The 14,241-nt window shown below is 38.9% G+C and overlaps 8 protein-coding genes and 1 pseudogene across 9 annotated transcripts; 5 read left to right on the top strand and 4 right to left on the bottom strand. All coding sequences in view use genetic code 12, as the record gives it.

The window, feature by feature from the left end:
* Positions 1-587: 587 nt before the first annotated feature.
* Positions 588-2,333, bottom strand: CPAR2_202120 (uncharacterized protein; the record flags this gene model as incomplete). The annotated part of the gene is made up of 1 exon (XM_036809064.1): positions 588-2,333. The coding sequence occupies one exon, from the start codon at positions 2,331-2,333 to the stop codon at positions 588-590; it is 1,746 nt and encodes a 581-aa protein (XP_036665739.1).
* Positions 2,334-4,323: 1,990 nt separating this feature from the next.
* On the top strand, positions 4,324-5,082 carry CPAR2_202110 (ribosylnicotinamide kinase; the record flags this gene model as incomplete). Its single annotated transcript, XM_036809063.1, has 1 exon — positions 4,324-5,082. One exon carries the CDS (start codon positions 4,324-4,326, stop codon positions 5,080-5,082), a length of 759 nt encoding a protein of 252 aa, XP_036665738.1.
* Positions 5,083-5,097: 15 nt separating this feature from the next.
* On the bottom strand, positions 5,098-8,235 carry CPAR2_202100 (ribosome biosynthesis protein; the record flags this gene model as incomplete). Its single annotated transcript, XM_036809062.1, has 1 exon — positions 5,098-8,235. The coding sequence occupies one exon, from the start codon at positions 8,233-8,235 to the stop codon at positions 5,098-5,100; it is 3,138 nt and encodes a 1,045-aa protein (XP_036665737.1).
* Positions 8,236-8,580: 345 nt separating this feature from the next.
* Positions 8,581-9,834, top strand: CPAR2_202090 (uncharacterized protein; the record flags this gene model as incomplete). The annotated part of the gene is made up of 1 exon (XM_036809061.1): positions 8,581-9,834. One exon carries the CDS (start codon positions 8,581-8,583, stop codon positions 9,832-9,834), a length of 1,254 nt encoding a protein of 417 aa, XP_036665736.1.
* Positions 9,835-9,932: 98 nt separating this feature from the next.
* SNP3 (Sm-like protein) lies at positions 9,933-10,276 on the top strand (the record flags this gene model as incomplete). Its single annotated transcript, XM_036809060.1, has 2 exons — positions 9,933-10,197; positions 10,251-10,276. 2 exons carry the CDS (start codon positions 9,933-9,935, stop codon positions 10,274-10,276), a joined length of 291 nt encoding a protein of 96 aa, XP_036665735.1.
* Positions 10,277-10,322: 46 nt separating this feature from the next.
* On the bottom strand, positions 10,323-10,772 carry CPAR2_202070 (uncharacterized protein; the record flags this gene model as incomplete). The annotated part of the gene is made up of 1 exon (XM_036809059.1): positions 10,323-10,772. One exon carries the CDS (start codon positions 10,770-10,772, stop codon positions 10,323-10,325), a length of 450 nt encoding a protein of 149 aa, XP_036665734.1.
* Positions 10,773-11,045: 273 nt separating this feature from the next.
* On the top strand, positions 11,046-11,267 carry CPAR2_202060 (annotated as a pseudogene; the record flags this gene model as incomplete). The annotated part of the gene is made up of 1 exon: positions 11,046-11,267. A coding segment is annotated over one exon (222 nt).
* A 73-nt stretch (positions 11,268-11,340) lies between these two features.
* Positions 11,341-12,999, bottom strand: CPAR2_202050 (glycolipid translocation protein; the record flags this gene model as incomplete). Its single annotated transcript, XM_036809058.1, has 1 exon — positions 11,341-12,999. The coding sequence occupies one exon, from the start codon at positions 12,997-12,999 to the stop codon at positions 11,341-11,343; it is 1,659 nt and encodes a 552-aa protein (XP_036665733.1).
* A 475-nt stretch (positions 13,000-13,474) lies between these two features.
* Positions 13,475-13,948, top strand: HAP31 (Hap31p; the record flags this gene model as incomplete). Its single annotated transcript, XM_036809057.1, has 1 exon — positions 13,475-13,948. One exon carries the CDS (start codon positions 13,475-13,477, stop codon positions 13,946-13,948), a length of 474 nt encoding a protein of 157 aa, XP_036665732.1.
* Between the last annotated feature and the right edge of the window lie 293 nt (positions 13,949-14,241).

Raw genomic sequence — 14,241 nt, 5'->3', positions numbered from 1 at the left:
ATGCTTAGTCTCTGCGTCCTCCACGAAGTACAACATTTCTTCGAATCTGTATTTGGCGCTTCTCGGAGCTTGGTTTTCCAGTCGCAGCTCTCTTTAGCGCGTTATCGGAGAGATTCAACGATGCTCCGAAAGTCCGACAATTCTCCGCGATAAAATTCCAAAACAAGTATGTTTGTCAATTTTATTCCGACAATTGCATACTTTGATGAAGATCTCATGAGCTAGTGCCGCACGAAATTTCGTGACCCTCTCTAACCTGATGTTACTCATTGTTGCATAAGATACGTAGTTGAACACAGAAGACTGAGCTAAAATACAAAATAAATACAATCATGAAACTGAATCGTATTGCTATTAAATGTAAATATATATTGAAGGCACCCTATTCTATACGGTTTGGTATCAAAGAAATTGGAAAGTTGGGAAAGCCTCAACTTGAAAATGAACTGAAGCGGTACGTTAAAATGTGAAAAAGAAAAAAGTGAAATAAAGAAAGGAACAGGGTATTGTATGTGACGTCAACAAACTGCAAGCCTACTCCTCTCCCATATGGACAAAATCTCTTACGTGGATCTTATATTGTTTCTTCACTTCTCCTTGTGAGGGTTGTTGTACCTCCTTGCCGGTGGATTCTTTGGTGTCGTAATCATGAAATTGATACTTCCAGTTTGTTTTGAGTTCTTTTGCCTCTTTGATGCAGGAGCCTCATCTTCAACAGATTTAAACACAATTTTTTTAGAGTCGTTAGACTCAAACTGATGTGTTGGGACAGGAGGTTTGGTTGTGTGATTCGGTTGTGGTTTGTGCTGAAACTGAGGACGAGGTGATGTTTGACTGGACGAGGAGTGTCTAGTATTCTGGTGTTGGTGGCGAGGTGAAACTTGTAGTGAAGGTTGAAGTTGTTGTTGTTGTTGTTGTTGTTGTTGTTGTGGAGGAGGTGGGGGTGGTGATTTTACCGTACCAATGTGGGCATATGCTTGATGGTTGTAGCTTGGTGGTGATGTGGATGCATAGTAAGGGTACTGATGAGGAGCGAAGTTGATTCCTGCTTGTGGGTATGCATGAGGAGGAGGTACGATTGGGTATTTCGGCAAATGCGGAGAGCCCAGATTAGACACGTTTTTGGATGAAGCTGGTGGTGGATTAGCGGTGTGTGCTGCTGCTGCAGGGGGTAACGGCAAATGTTGTGCTTGTGAAGCCGATGGTGGTTGAGGTATGTGTTGGGGAGTATAATAGTGACCCGTGTATGAAACTGGCGGTGGGGATGTTTGTGGCTGGATTTGTGGCAGATGCTGTTGCAGTTGACTTTGAACATCGGTGGTGTATGGCTGTTGTTGTTGCTGTTGCTGTTGTTGATGTTGACCCTGAGGCGAAGGGTGATGAAGATGATCGGGGTTCAGTTCCGATTCCTTCGAATTGACAATAAACAGAAGCGGCAAAAATCCTGAATTTGCTGGTGACGATCCTTTTGTGGTTGAGTCACTACTATCCGAAACCACTCTTCTGTGTACTAATGCTGGAGTACGATTAGGTGATCTCAACGGCGAAACAATGTTGGATCCAATTATACTTTGGGCAGTTTCTGAAAACGATGGTAGTTGTGTATCAGAATGCTTCCTTTTGAATCTAGTTGCATCACATTCAGCCTGTCTAGACTTCTCTTCGAGCTCATTTATTGCCTGCTTAGGATCATGATGAAGCTTATCAATTTGATCATTCAAACCTTTGGGTGTTATTGAATCTGATGCAAATAAGTATGGGATAAGATCGACATTCACATTTAACTCCTTGGCAACATTAAACAACTGCAATGCCGTATCTCCAATCTCCTTCTTGAGCACGCTCTGCTTGGTTCTTTCTTGTTCTATTTGCAACTGAATCAATTCACTCAAAATATCCGTATTAGGTGGCAGTGATAATTTTTCTATAGTGTTTGGTAAAGCAGCCAATACATGAGCCATTTCCTCCTCCACCACTTTTGGTTTAGTGGATGAACACAGTAAAGATCTTCTTTCTTTGTCTAAAAGTCCAGTCTCTTGTTCTGGTGTTGTCATATGCATAACCTTTTCCAAAAACTGGGAGTTCGTCAGTGATAAATGCCCATAATGCTTGAACTTTGTCTTGTCAACATTGAACTCTTTCAAACTCGAAAGAAGTTCAGCATTCGTTGAAGGCAGATTCTCTCGCACCGGTTTGTTGTTGCTATCCTCATCGGTTGGTGATGGAGTTGTATAATGGGAAAAGGACTTTGGTTGGTTAGCTACTGTTGTTGTTGTTGTCGTTGGAGCCGTTGCTGATGCCGAACGCCGTCCCAACTCTGGAGTAGCACTCATTAGATTCACGATCGATAACACCTTGGAAATTCTTAAGCGTTAAGTTATGTCAGGGGAATGCAACTACGGCAATTGAATAAAATGTTGAACTCAAAAAAAAAGGGGGGGAGGGAGGTGGTGAAAGTTAATGACGCTGAGTGGAATCAAATAGTCTGTCTTTAAAACGAGTGAGTGTGTGTGCTAGTTACCATAGGCACTGTTGTAACGAGGTTGTGATTCAGCGTCAAATGTAAGGTGTGATGTAGTTGAAACCAAAACGACTACTAAGGAAATGGTTAGACGAGTTTCAAGATATTCCTAGTTTGAGAGAATCTGGCAACAGTTTTGTATTTATTTGAGAAGTTCAGGTGCAAATATGGGATACAAAAAGAAAATAATATTACTTTGATTTTGACCAAAGCTGCAATGTTACTATTTTCAATAAGGAGTAGCCACGCACTGTTTGTTGTCCGGAGATAAAGTCTTCCAAGCACAAAGTTACCAAAATAGCCATGGTATATAGTTAGCTGTGTATTGAAGCATTCTAAAAATTTTATCTCTGTGTCCACAATCTTTTGATATGTTTACCTAATTGGGAAAGTATTTTTTTTTATTGTTGAGAAAAGGCTGCGAAAAAAGGAAATTTTTTTTTTGTCGCTGTTTAGTTTTAGTTTTCAGTTGCATTGTTGCATTGTGTTTTTTTTTAGTGTTCCGTTTTAGTTTTTCAGTTTTGGCTTACAGCAATAGAAAGTGTTTTTAAGCGCCTAGGCATATGTAAAACTCACATTTGAATTTTTTCATGCTCAGGAACACATTTTGCAAAGCACAATACAATGGGTGATGATAAAAAAAACATTGTGTTTTACAGATTATGCTCCAGATGAGTAAATGATGTGGAGCTTTTACAACAGCCTCGAACGAGAACGAGAACAAGCTGTTTAGCTTCAGGATGCTCGAATTATGTATTGCAAATTTTAGCACTTGAAGATTTGCATACTCGAATTGGGCAAAGATTGTAGTCGAGACCCGGAATGTAGAACTATGTATTCTGGCTCAAAGTTTAAGGCATCGACAATCAGTTCATTTCTCCCTTCAAACCCTTGGCCCCTGAAAACAGGAGGCAAATAGCCGATCGTTTTGATATGTTTGAAAAAATGCGTTAAATTTGGAAGGTCAACTCCTGTCTTGAACCTATACTACCTGGGCTCTTCAGAAAACTGCATAGCCACTCTTCCTTTTATTCCATGAGTCGTTAGATTGGATCAAAATAGGGTCAGTGTAATTGAATGCTTCTTATTGAAATCTAGCCCTTCTGAGTTCTATAATTCGTCTCTATATATGCACGAGCTCTCAAAACACAAAAAAAACTCTCTTTGGATCAAAGAGACACAAAAGTAAATATGCATGTTATTGCAGAATTAGAAGAAAACAAAAAAATTAATTTCCTAATTCGGTTAGGACTTTGAAGAGACAATTTTTGATCTACTACATGATAAGTGAAATATTATGTGGTAAAAACTTAAGCACAAATTAGCATGTCATGGAAAGATAACGAGCAAAATGAGTTAAAATTTACGAGCTTTCAAATGTTTGTTATGAAGGGATTGTGTCCTGTGACTGTTTTTGGGACATACACCAATTTCTACTGTACTGTACTGCAGCGAAGGATCCAAGTCTAGACCCGTGAATTTTCAAAATATGTATTGAACTCTGATTTGCTCAACAACTATTGACTGAAACACTACGTAACGACAAGATGTGCTCCCCCACGCCACCCCCTGTCTACTTTCAATGAAACGTTTCTTTTATAGTCAAGATGAAACAGAGAAAAAGAGTCCTTCATTCAGCTGTAGCAAGCGCCCACCATTGATGAGAAGTTGAAACGTTTCAGTGCACGGAAGTAAGACAAAAATTGTGATTATTCTGTATGGGTAAGCGGTTACTGTTTTTTCCTTCAACTCCGCGTTTTGGATCAAGATGGAGCATTTCAAAAAAAGAAAGAAAAAAAGTGATGTCGCTGATTTCATCCAGTATTGTTCCTTTATTCATGACCATTCAAGCTGACAAAGCCGTACTTATTGCATTTGGGGGACCATCGTCAAGTGGGAAAACAACGGTTGCGCTGACCCTTAAAGCTTTGCTTCCTGATGTAACGCTAATTCATTTGGATGATTTCTATCTCGCTGATTCACAAATACCTATAGATGAGGAAACTGGATATCAAAACTGGGATTGCCCGCAAGCAATTGATTTTGAAAAATTTACTACGTACATCCTGAATATCAAATTTGGTAAAGAGCAACCTCCCATAGAGTCTATACAATCAAACGATTTGGATGTAAAGTTGACTCCAAATGAAAAGAATACAATTTTAGACAAGATAAACCAACAAAGTGACAAATTCAAAAGAAAACGATTGGTGTTTGTCGATGGATTCATGTTATTTCACAATCCAGAAATAATCAAACTATTTGACATTAAACTACTTTTCCACGCCTCGTTTGACACGTTAAAAATAAGGCGTGAGTCAAGAGGTGGCTACAACACGATTGAAGGGTTTTGGGTTGATCCACCGGATTATTTTGGAAAGATTGTTTGGCCAGCTTTTGTCGATTCACACAAGTACCTTTTTGTTGGAGATGATGTGGATAACAAATTGAAACCAGAAGTATCACGACAATTTAACATATATGATATCAACAACGGCAATGACACCCCGCTACTAGATTTGGTTCAAAGGTCAATAGATATTATTATAGATAACTTATAGACATTCAATAACCACTTATTTTTTTCCCTTTTTGTTCTTTTTGACCGCCTTCATTTCTTGTTCATATATATCACTAGCGCTTTCTCCCGACTTTCTTTTTCCCTTTTTGACGGCAACAACGCCAGTTCCATTTGATTTACCTTTTGCTGCTTTGGACATTGATTTTTCATCCCATTCACCATCGTCTGCAATTGCATACTTGTCCAAATTCAAAGCATTGATCAACTCTCTTTGTTTTTCTCTCATTTCCGCAATCGCTTCATCGCCTTCTTCTTCCAAGTCATTATGCAAATTTTGTTCAATCTCATTGTAGTCTACTTCCTCCATAACATCTCCTTCGATTTCCTTGATTTGCTCATCCTCTAACTCTGGTAGTTCCTCTTCAATGGCCCTCGTCAAGACATTTCTGAAATAGGTTGAAAACTTTCTAATAATCTTAGCAAACATTGCCATTGCTTGATTGGTTGCCAAATTTAACTCGTTGGCTATTTGATCAATATTTTTATGCTGTAAACCAATGGCCAACAAAATGGCTGATTGCACTGACGACAAACTGACTTGAGTGCTGGTTCTTTTAGAAAAGTACAATTGTGCAATAAGTGGTAACATATCAACAATAACATGATAATCCAACAAATTGTTTGCATATGAATCTAATCTCTTCAAATCAAATGGAGACAACAACTCATCAAGCTGGGTTTTGGTCAAAGTCTTTGTTGTATGTTCCCCTTCACCTTGCTCGGCCGCTTCAATAATACCCAATGCTTGCGATGCTTGAAACTTTTTAAACTCATATGACAACAATTGCAAAAACCTTTTGTGGAAATCTTTTGAAAATTCGTGCAACCATTTATTCTGTCTGTCCGGTAAAACGTTTAATACAACTGCGGTGTGTTCCCCAGTCAATTCATTCGCTGTTTGTCTCAAGTAAACAGGAGTAAAACCTGATTTTTTCCAAAACTTGTGCAATTGTGGAGTAAATCCATAGGAGACACCGAGGTAATCCAAATAGTATGGGGCCTTCTCGGAAAGTTTCAACAACAAAGGTGGTAATGATGAAGCTTCTCTTAATTTGATCTCATCCTTCAATGAAGCATTAGCTAACTCCTTATCGGTTACACGAGTTAACGTATTGTCATTTAGGGTTGATGATTCACTGATGTCAGTAAACTTTCCTGCGTAATAATCTTGTAACAATTCCATAGCTCTTGAACCATACCCCATACCGGAATATTCTGGATTAGTGGCAATTCTAACAACCCTGGCTCCCGATAAAGATGCAAATTCTTCATCCTGAAACTGTTGTGAAATCAACCATGGAATCAAATCCCCACCTGCTCTTTGACCCCTGCTCAACGATTTCCTTACACTCTCCTTTGAAATCTCACCTTCCAAAGCTAGTTGTACAACACACAATGGATCGGGGATTTTGTTATCTCCTTCTTCAATAGGAGGCAACAAGACAAACAATTGATGGGCAGGCGCATCAGACATCAACTGCAAATCATTGGGTGAATTTTTGTAATGAGAGGCCACGTACAATGCCATCATTTTCTGCAAAAACGCTTCTGAGACAGGGTGATATGAAAACAAGGTGTCTCTGTTAACGTAAAACAAATTACATTGAGATGGATGTGGTGTTCCTTTGGTGGCAAATTTAGCATTTTTGGATAATGAAACATCCAAGCACAACAACTTGTTTAACCATTTCTCCACTGGATCACCAGGTGCGTATCTGATGGGTTCGTCCAACACAACTTCCTTCAAGTTCCTTGTCAACGACCCGCCGACATCTGTCAGTTTCTTGTCTCTGGAAACAATTTCAGTACCCGCTGGAGCATTGCTCATTTGCTGTTCATTTCGCAATTGTTGAATTAATTTCAATGATAATGACCTACCGGTACCTTCATATCCATTAATGGTGGAAGCCATAAATACCAAGTAAGGACCCATCAATTTCTTCACCACTGGCAATGGTATAGCCGCAGCTTCATCTATGATCAACAATTCAGCTTGTCCCAAAACGTGATTATCTGTTGGAGAGATGTATTGTATCGTTTGCCTGTGTTCTCTTTTGATGTCCACTCTGACAATGGCTTTGTTGAAGGAGGGGTTTGTTGACTGAATGATATCATAATCTAAATGCTCCGTATAACCCAATGCATCAAATCCTTTAAACACAAATTCAAACAAAGTTTTCAAGTTTTCGGGAGATGGCGAGGTGACAAAAATGTTGGAGTATCCTTGTGATACAGCCGCTGCAATCGCAATACCCAAAGCAGCCGATTTACCACGACCTCTACCGGCAGTCAATGTCACTGTACTCCTCAATGTTTTCTCGACAATGACATCGATAAAAGTAAGGATTGCTTGTGCTTGGTTTATGGTTTTTGCCAAGTTAACCAAGCTTCCGGCGGGTTGTACATCAGCCAAACTGTCTTTTAATTCTTTGAGTTCGACTTGCCGTGGTGACAAGTCATCGTCGTCTCTTGGTGGTAATGGTTTCACATGCTTGCCTCCCGATATTGGCAACACATTCAATTCATCATCCACTACCAAACAATTTTCGCACGAACCCAAGGATAACAAGAATCTTTCATTAAACCTTGCAACAACATCATCGTGTGCTTCTGTTCTGTACCTCGAGTGTATGTCCATGCTCATGGTGTAAAGTTGTTTCAATGAGGTCATATTTTTCAACAAAATCACCACCAATCCACCACCTTCAACGGTTTCAATTGTCCTGGCTAATAAGTTGGGAGTCATGGCTTCAAAATCTTGCAATATACACATCCCATACGTATTACCCAATATCTTGTCAGTCTCTTTATAGTAGACATATCTGATGTGCTGATTCGAAATGAATGCTTCGAATGGATCTTGGTCGTTCACTTCTCGTATCCCTCTCTTGATGTCCTTCTTTATCTTGGCTTCTCTTTTTTGTCTATGAGATGTGAAGCCCAATAATTTTTTCTTATAAGCCCAAAGAACAGACTTGTTCATTTTGAGATTAGCACTCATCATCAAATAATGCAAATTAGGTAGTTGGTTTTTTGCCTTGTCGCCAACTATGACAAAAAATGATCTCTGCTTTTCTTGAACTCCATTACGTATCAAAGCTGGTATACGGGCGTCAATTGCCTTTTTGCCCATATTGATTTAAGTTGAACTTGGTGTGATATGCACTTGGGATGAGATGAGAGGATCTTTTGAAAAAAAAAATGGCAAAAAAAGAGCATCTGAAGATATGGTTGTGTGAGCTACCAAATGTATATGGACCATTACAGTGACTTATAAGTGGTACACGAAGTCGACTACCCATCTGAGTTAATCATGATCATCTTAGCAAATATCTGAAACTGAAGCAATTCAATTTCGAGAGATGTTGTGCGGATAGAAACTTTGCTTGTTTGCTTATGATTGAGTACACTTTTGTGTTGCAGAAATACACCACTTTTGCAGCACTCGTTTCATAAAATGAGTAGTTTCAACAATAAAATGTCAGCCGAATCCATTCATTTGGATCCTAATCTTTTATCACATTTATCACCCCGGGTAGCACCAAGATCCCTTTCTCAATTCAGAATCGGGCCGCCATTTGGCACCACAATTGAAGTGTCGCCTCTATTCATCAAATCTTCCAACTTGAAATTGAATCCCATAATCCTGGCACGAATCGATAGAGGTTTCGACTATGAAGGAAATGGTTGGGTTGGGTATAAACGCAACTATTTTTCATTGGTGGCCACTTTCCATTTCGAGAGTTTCAAGTCAAGTGTATCACTTCTTCAAAAGCAAGGATTTTACTTAACAATAAAGGGAGAGCATCACGACATCAAGAGATTCGCAATAAGATTGGTAAGCAGAAATGTTGAAGACAATGAGGAGGTTGTGTTGGTGCAACATACTGCAAAAAGAACCATTGGGGTCACTCCGTCCATCATATACGCCATTCCTGGATTACTACCATCCCACACAACTGTCAAACAAAGTTTCAATGTCAGAAATTGTGAGAAATTGGAAAGATTGAAACTGATGTTTGTCACCAAATACAATCATATTGAGATTAAAAACAGTGATTCCATTTTGCACAACTATAGAAAAGGAGAACTGTTTACAACAGTTGCCAAGTACGAAAGAATACAATTCACTACGTCAACTGGAAGGAATCGATCACTTGAAAAGAGCAAGATAATAGTCCAGGTTCAACTATTAGCAGAATTAGAAGAAGAGGATTCATTTGCCGTTGTTGCTGTTGCAAATACCCCACCGCTAACTATGAGGGGAAGGTCGCCCTCTTCATACACCAATGTTGAACCAAAAACTTCATTGAAGAAAGTCAACAATGTAAGCAGCTATTTTAACACCACTCCGCAATATGTTTCTTCTCCTTTGAGTCAAGGCTTGCATCGATTTGATCAGGAAAATTCAGCTCCTTATTCTGATGGTTACCTCAACTCAGGAAAAGAGATCGACCCGAAGTGTTCCGAAAAAGCTTCCTCTAGTTCAGAAAACTCAAAGGAGAGCAGTATGGGATGCAACAACGTGACTTTTTCCAATACAATTGACAAGCTAGTCCAATTTGACCCTATTTATAGCTTGACGGGAGAAGAATTGGACAAGCAGTTTAGCTCTTCAAGCTTTTCCGATGGTTATTTCACCCACAGTGAAGGAATCTACGATATTACCACCTTTCAGGATGACAACGACCATGATATTTGCATCGTACCCGATTTAGTTTTCAGAGGCTAAGCTGTTCTCTATGTAGTGGCACTAAGAATAGAAGAAAAAAAAAAAGAAAAATTATCTTTAAAAAGTTTTTGAGTGTTCAGCAAACTACACCAGGTGAAATGTTGTTTTTCAGCTTCTTCAAAACATTGGTAGACCAGGAGGTCACCGTTGAATTAAAGAATGATATGGAAATAAGAGGGATATTAAAGTCAGTGGACCAATACTTGAACTTGAAGTTAGATGATGTAACGTGCACAAATTGTGACAAATATCCTTACTTAGATGCTGTCAAAAATCTATTCATTAGAGGGTCAACTGTGCGATATGTGCATATGAATCCCAACTCAGTTGATTGCACATTACTACAAGATGCATCGAGAAGAGGTATGTTTTATATAATGTATTTCATTTGGATCCAGTACTAACCGAAAAAACAGAGGCCATGGTGCAAGCTTCGAAATGAAATGTGTGTGTAAAGTCCGTTTAATGTATATTTTTCTTTCTTTTTATCACTCAACTAACCCAAGTCGCTTCTTGCAATTTGCTCTTGTATGTCCTTGTTCTTTGCAGAAAGAACACGTTATATGTGATTTCTTCTTTGTCTTTTGATTGTTCACTGATAATCGATGTGGTGTAGGTTCTTGATGTTTAGGAAATTCTGGTTGCGATGACAAATACTCTAGTTGTTTCTTTGGTATTAGAACAAATTCTTGTTCGCTGTTGTTATATACTATGTGATTACAATTCGGGCAGGTTACTTTGTTGTTCCAGTGTTGAGTAAATGACTCTGAGGTAATTTTGTCATCGTCAATTTGATCAGGTTGTACCTTTGCGATAAACTCATTTATAACATGTAATCTGTGATTATAACCTTTCTTGAGCTCTTCTAGCTCCAAGTTCTTTTGAATGATTACTTTGGCCAACTTATCCACCTCTTGCAGAAGTTCTACTATCGACATTTGTTGATGAGGCGAGATAAACTTGTGAAAAATTGAAAAATTGACGTGATTATGTTACAAAATTTCCCCAACATGAACACTAAGCGGCACAAACTTTTTTCTTTTGTTTTTCGTAGAAGTTGAGAATGCGTGAGTAAAAGTGTGTATAACGCAGCCAAAGACATAAAAGACTTCTAAATGTATTTTGAGGAGCGTACAAGTTCAGAATGTTAGATTAGGGATTTGCTTCCGTCAGATAGACCCTGCCACAAATTTAAACTTTTTTTGGCTGTGATGGCCCTTGGCGGAAGTGCATTTATTGCGCACTTGGTGTTGTGAACATTTTGCTTTCGTAGTGTCCAGTTCGATCCTCGCGGTTTGGGTACAGTACTGCTTGAGGAATCAGTATGTCATACCCTGGTAATTAATAGCACCACCACTGGAGGGAAGCAATTCAGCACAGTAATGCTATCCGTGACGGAGGCGGTACTGGATGGCACAACGTTGGTTAGTTGACAATACTAGAGTGACTTAGTGTTACGACTCTAACTTTTTTTTTCTAATTTTTGAACTTATTATCTTATACACTCTATTCATCTTTTATCTTGAAAATTCGTTTTATTGAGTTTTGAATGTTTTGTCTTTCTAGAATCACGAGATTTGCTAATAGTATCACCGAAAAGATTGCGCTCTTGAACAACTCTGACCACGTCTTTGTAACAAAAGAATCCAGCCGGAAAACAAATATGTACTGCACTATCCAGGAAGCGATTGTGCACGCAATTGATCCAGAAGTATAACGTAAACACGTTAGCAAGCTGATCCTTGTGCCATAGTACTTGTTTATGGAGCGATAGCAGTACCCAATTCTCATGGCCATATTAAGTATATTAGCTAGTATCAATCCAGCTAATCTCAATTCCATCACAGAGACCGAAATGTACAGCGCCGCCAACACGACTGCAGTTATGAAAGTCATAAACTTAGAGTATTTTTGTATCTCATGTGGTTGCACAATCACGGTGAAAAATGCCTCAAAAATACCATTGAATGCTAAGAAGGGGATGTAAAAAACATAAAGGGTAAACAAATCAAATATGTTGGATTGTGACCACTTGTTGGAGCTGCCAAGCATTACACGAAGTAGGAATGATCCGTTGGTGATTCCCGCGAATATGATAAACAAACACAAGTTAAAGTAAAACAAGCTTATCATTTTGATATAGGTGAAAGATTGAGCCATTGTCTCCCCTTTTGGCGGTTCAGTACTGTTTACGATCTTTGCCAATAATAACCGACTAGACTCTTCCAATGGTTGAAATAATATTCTTGCAATAATAGACCCGTAGTTGACGATAACGGCATACACCCCTTGCTCCTCGATTGTGCACAAGTAGCTAATCAATAACTTGTCACCTTCGGTTAGTACCTGTTTAAAAATCAGTTGTATGAATAGACTTTTTGAAATTGATAAAACTGCTGGGTCAAATCGAGGCTCACCTTCGATGCTGAAAACACCGTACCTAATATGAGTATCCTTTGTCTCATTAAATTTCAAGAAGGATCCAAAGTATGAAAGGAATAGCGTTGCCGAGTATGCAAGTTGACCAAACATAAAGGATAAAATGGATATTCCACTATATTCCAAACCAGTGAAACGTTGACGAGCAAAATAAATCGCTACAAACGTGGTGGTACATTTGGCAATCAAGGCAATTCCCTCAAATTTAGACCGTTTTCCAAATTCCAATTCATATTGATACACGCAATAAATGGGTTCAATACTCAACTCGAGAATCGTCAGCAGGAAAAGAACCCCAATGGCAATTTTGTTGAATGGGAGGATCAAAAAAAAGTCTTGGAAGTTGACCGATTTAATGCCTTGATAGTATCCAACGAGTAAAGTAACAGGAATGGCAATCAAGAATGGTATAAACCCAAAGTTCATCACTTTTTGCAATGTTCGTGTTTTGGTTTGATCATGGGCGATACGTTGTACTGCTAGTCGAACAGACTCTCTACTGATGAATAAAACCGATGATTGAAGAAACTCCAAATAAACAATTAAACCAAATACATCGGGAGAAACAAATCTTATCAATGCTTGATTCAATATAAAAGTAAATAACTTTGTGATAACTTGCACAAAGATCAACGATGATATTCCTTTGGCAGACTCATCAACAATGTCCGCCTCCGAGTCGTCAAGCTTGTCGTTGGCAATTGGTGGTGCTCGTGATTTTTCCATTATCTAATGTGAGTGTTCACTGAGAACGGCGGTACATGGGTGGTGGGATTATGAAATTTTCGACGGACATTAAAAAACTTGCTTGCAGTTTCGCAAAAAATAGTCTATGACACGACGACATTTAATATCGAATGTTTAAAGTTGTGTAAGTCGAGCTCTAAAGAGTAAGTAGAAAGTAAGCGACTCTCAACACGACTCATCGCCATTTTATATCACCACAAACAAGAGGTATAACTGAATTCAAAACACTCATGTTGATGCGGCACTTTCCTGTCTTGTCCAGCATTTTCCAAATTGGTCGAAAAAGGAAAAGTAAAAAAAAAAAAAATTAAAGAATGTGTCGCAAATTACTCCAATTTTTCAACACAATCTAGCCATTTACAGCCAAGTTAAAGGTAATCACTATATAACACTAGATTCCTAAAAGCAAAGAGGCGGGCATATAATTTTGAAGGCGTATATAATACACCACATTATGGAGCAAAATACGAGAGATTTAGAACTACGAGAGCAGGACCGGTGGTTACCTATTGCGAATGTCGCCAGACTTATGAAAAACACTCTACCACCCACAGCTAAAGTGTCAAAAGATGCTAAGGAATGTATGCAAGAGTGTGTTTCTGAATTCATATCCTTCATTACTAGTGAGGCTTCCGATAAATGTTTGAGGGAAAAGAGAAAGACAATCAATGGGGAGGATATACTATACCTGATGTACGACTTGGGGTTTGAAAATTATGCAGAAGTGTTAAAAATATATCTTGCTAAATACCGAGAGCAACAGGTTCTCAGGCAAGAGAGAGGCGAAACAAGACTCACCAAAAAGCAGGCCAAGTTGCAGGCAGCGCAACAGCAAGCAGCACAAGAGGCAGCAGCAGCGTTAGAGGTGACGACGAATGAGATTAGCGAGACGGGGGATGTTGAAGAGATGGTGGAGAGTAGTTATTGAGTTTGGATAGTTTTCTTCAATACATGCCAATCTACTAGAAGGGTGATGATTCTGAAGCCATTATAATCAGTAATCTGTCTACGGTGAAGGGGAATGTTCTTAACTATAATGTATGGTGATCAAAATGAAAGTAAAGCAATAAATTCACAACAATAGGGAGAGTGATTGTATGATTTGGTTTGCTTGTAGGTGGCTAGTATTACCATTTTCCATCAGAAAACCATATGTGGAGTGAGAGACCTTTACTGGAAGTGCTGGCCCTGACTCACTGGGTGCATGGAATTGGACTTGCT

This window comes from Candida parapsilosis, contig 005809 (assembly GCF_000182765.1).
Source record: "Candida parapsilosis strain CDC317 annotated contig 005809".
NCBI lineage: Eukaryota > Fungi > Ascomycota > Pichiomycetes > Serinales > Debaryomycetaceae > Lodderomyces > Lodderomyces parapsilosis.
The sequence above is the reverse complement of the archived record's forward strand: the minus strand, read 5'-3'. Positions and strand labels throughout refer to the sequence as shown.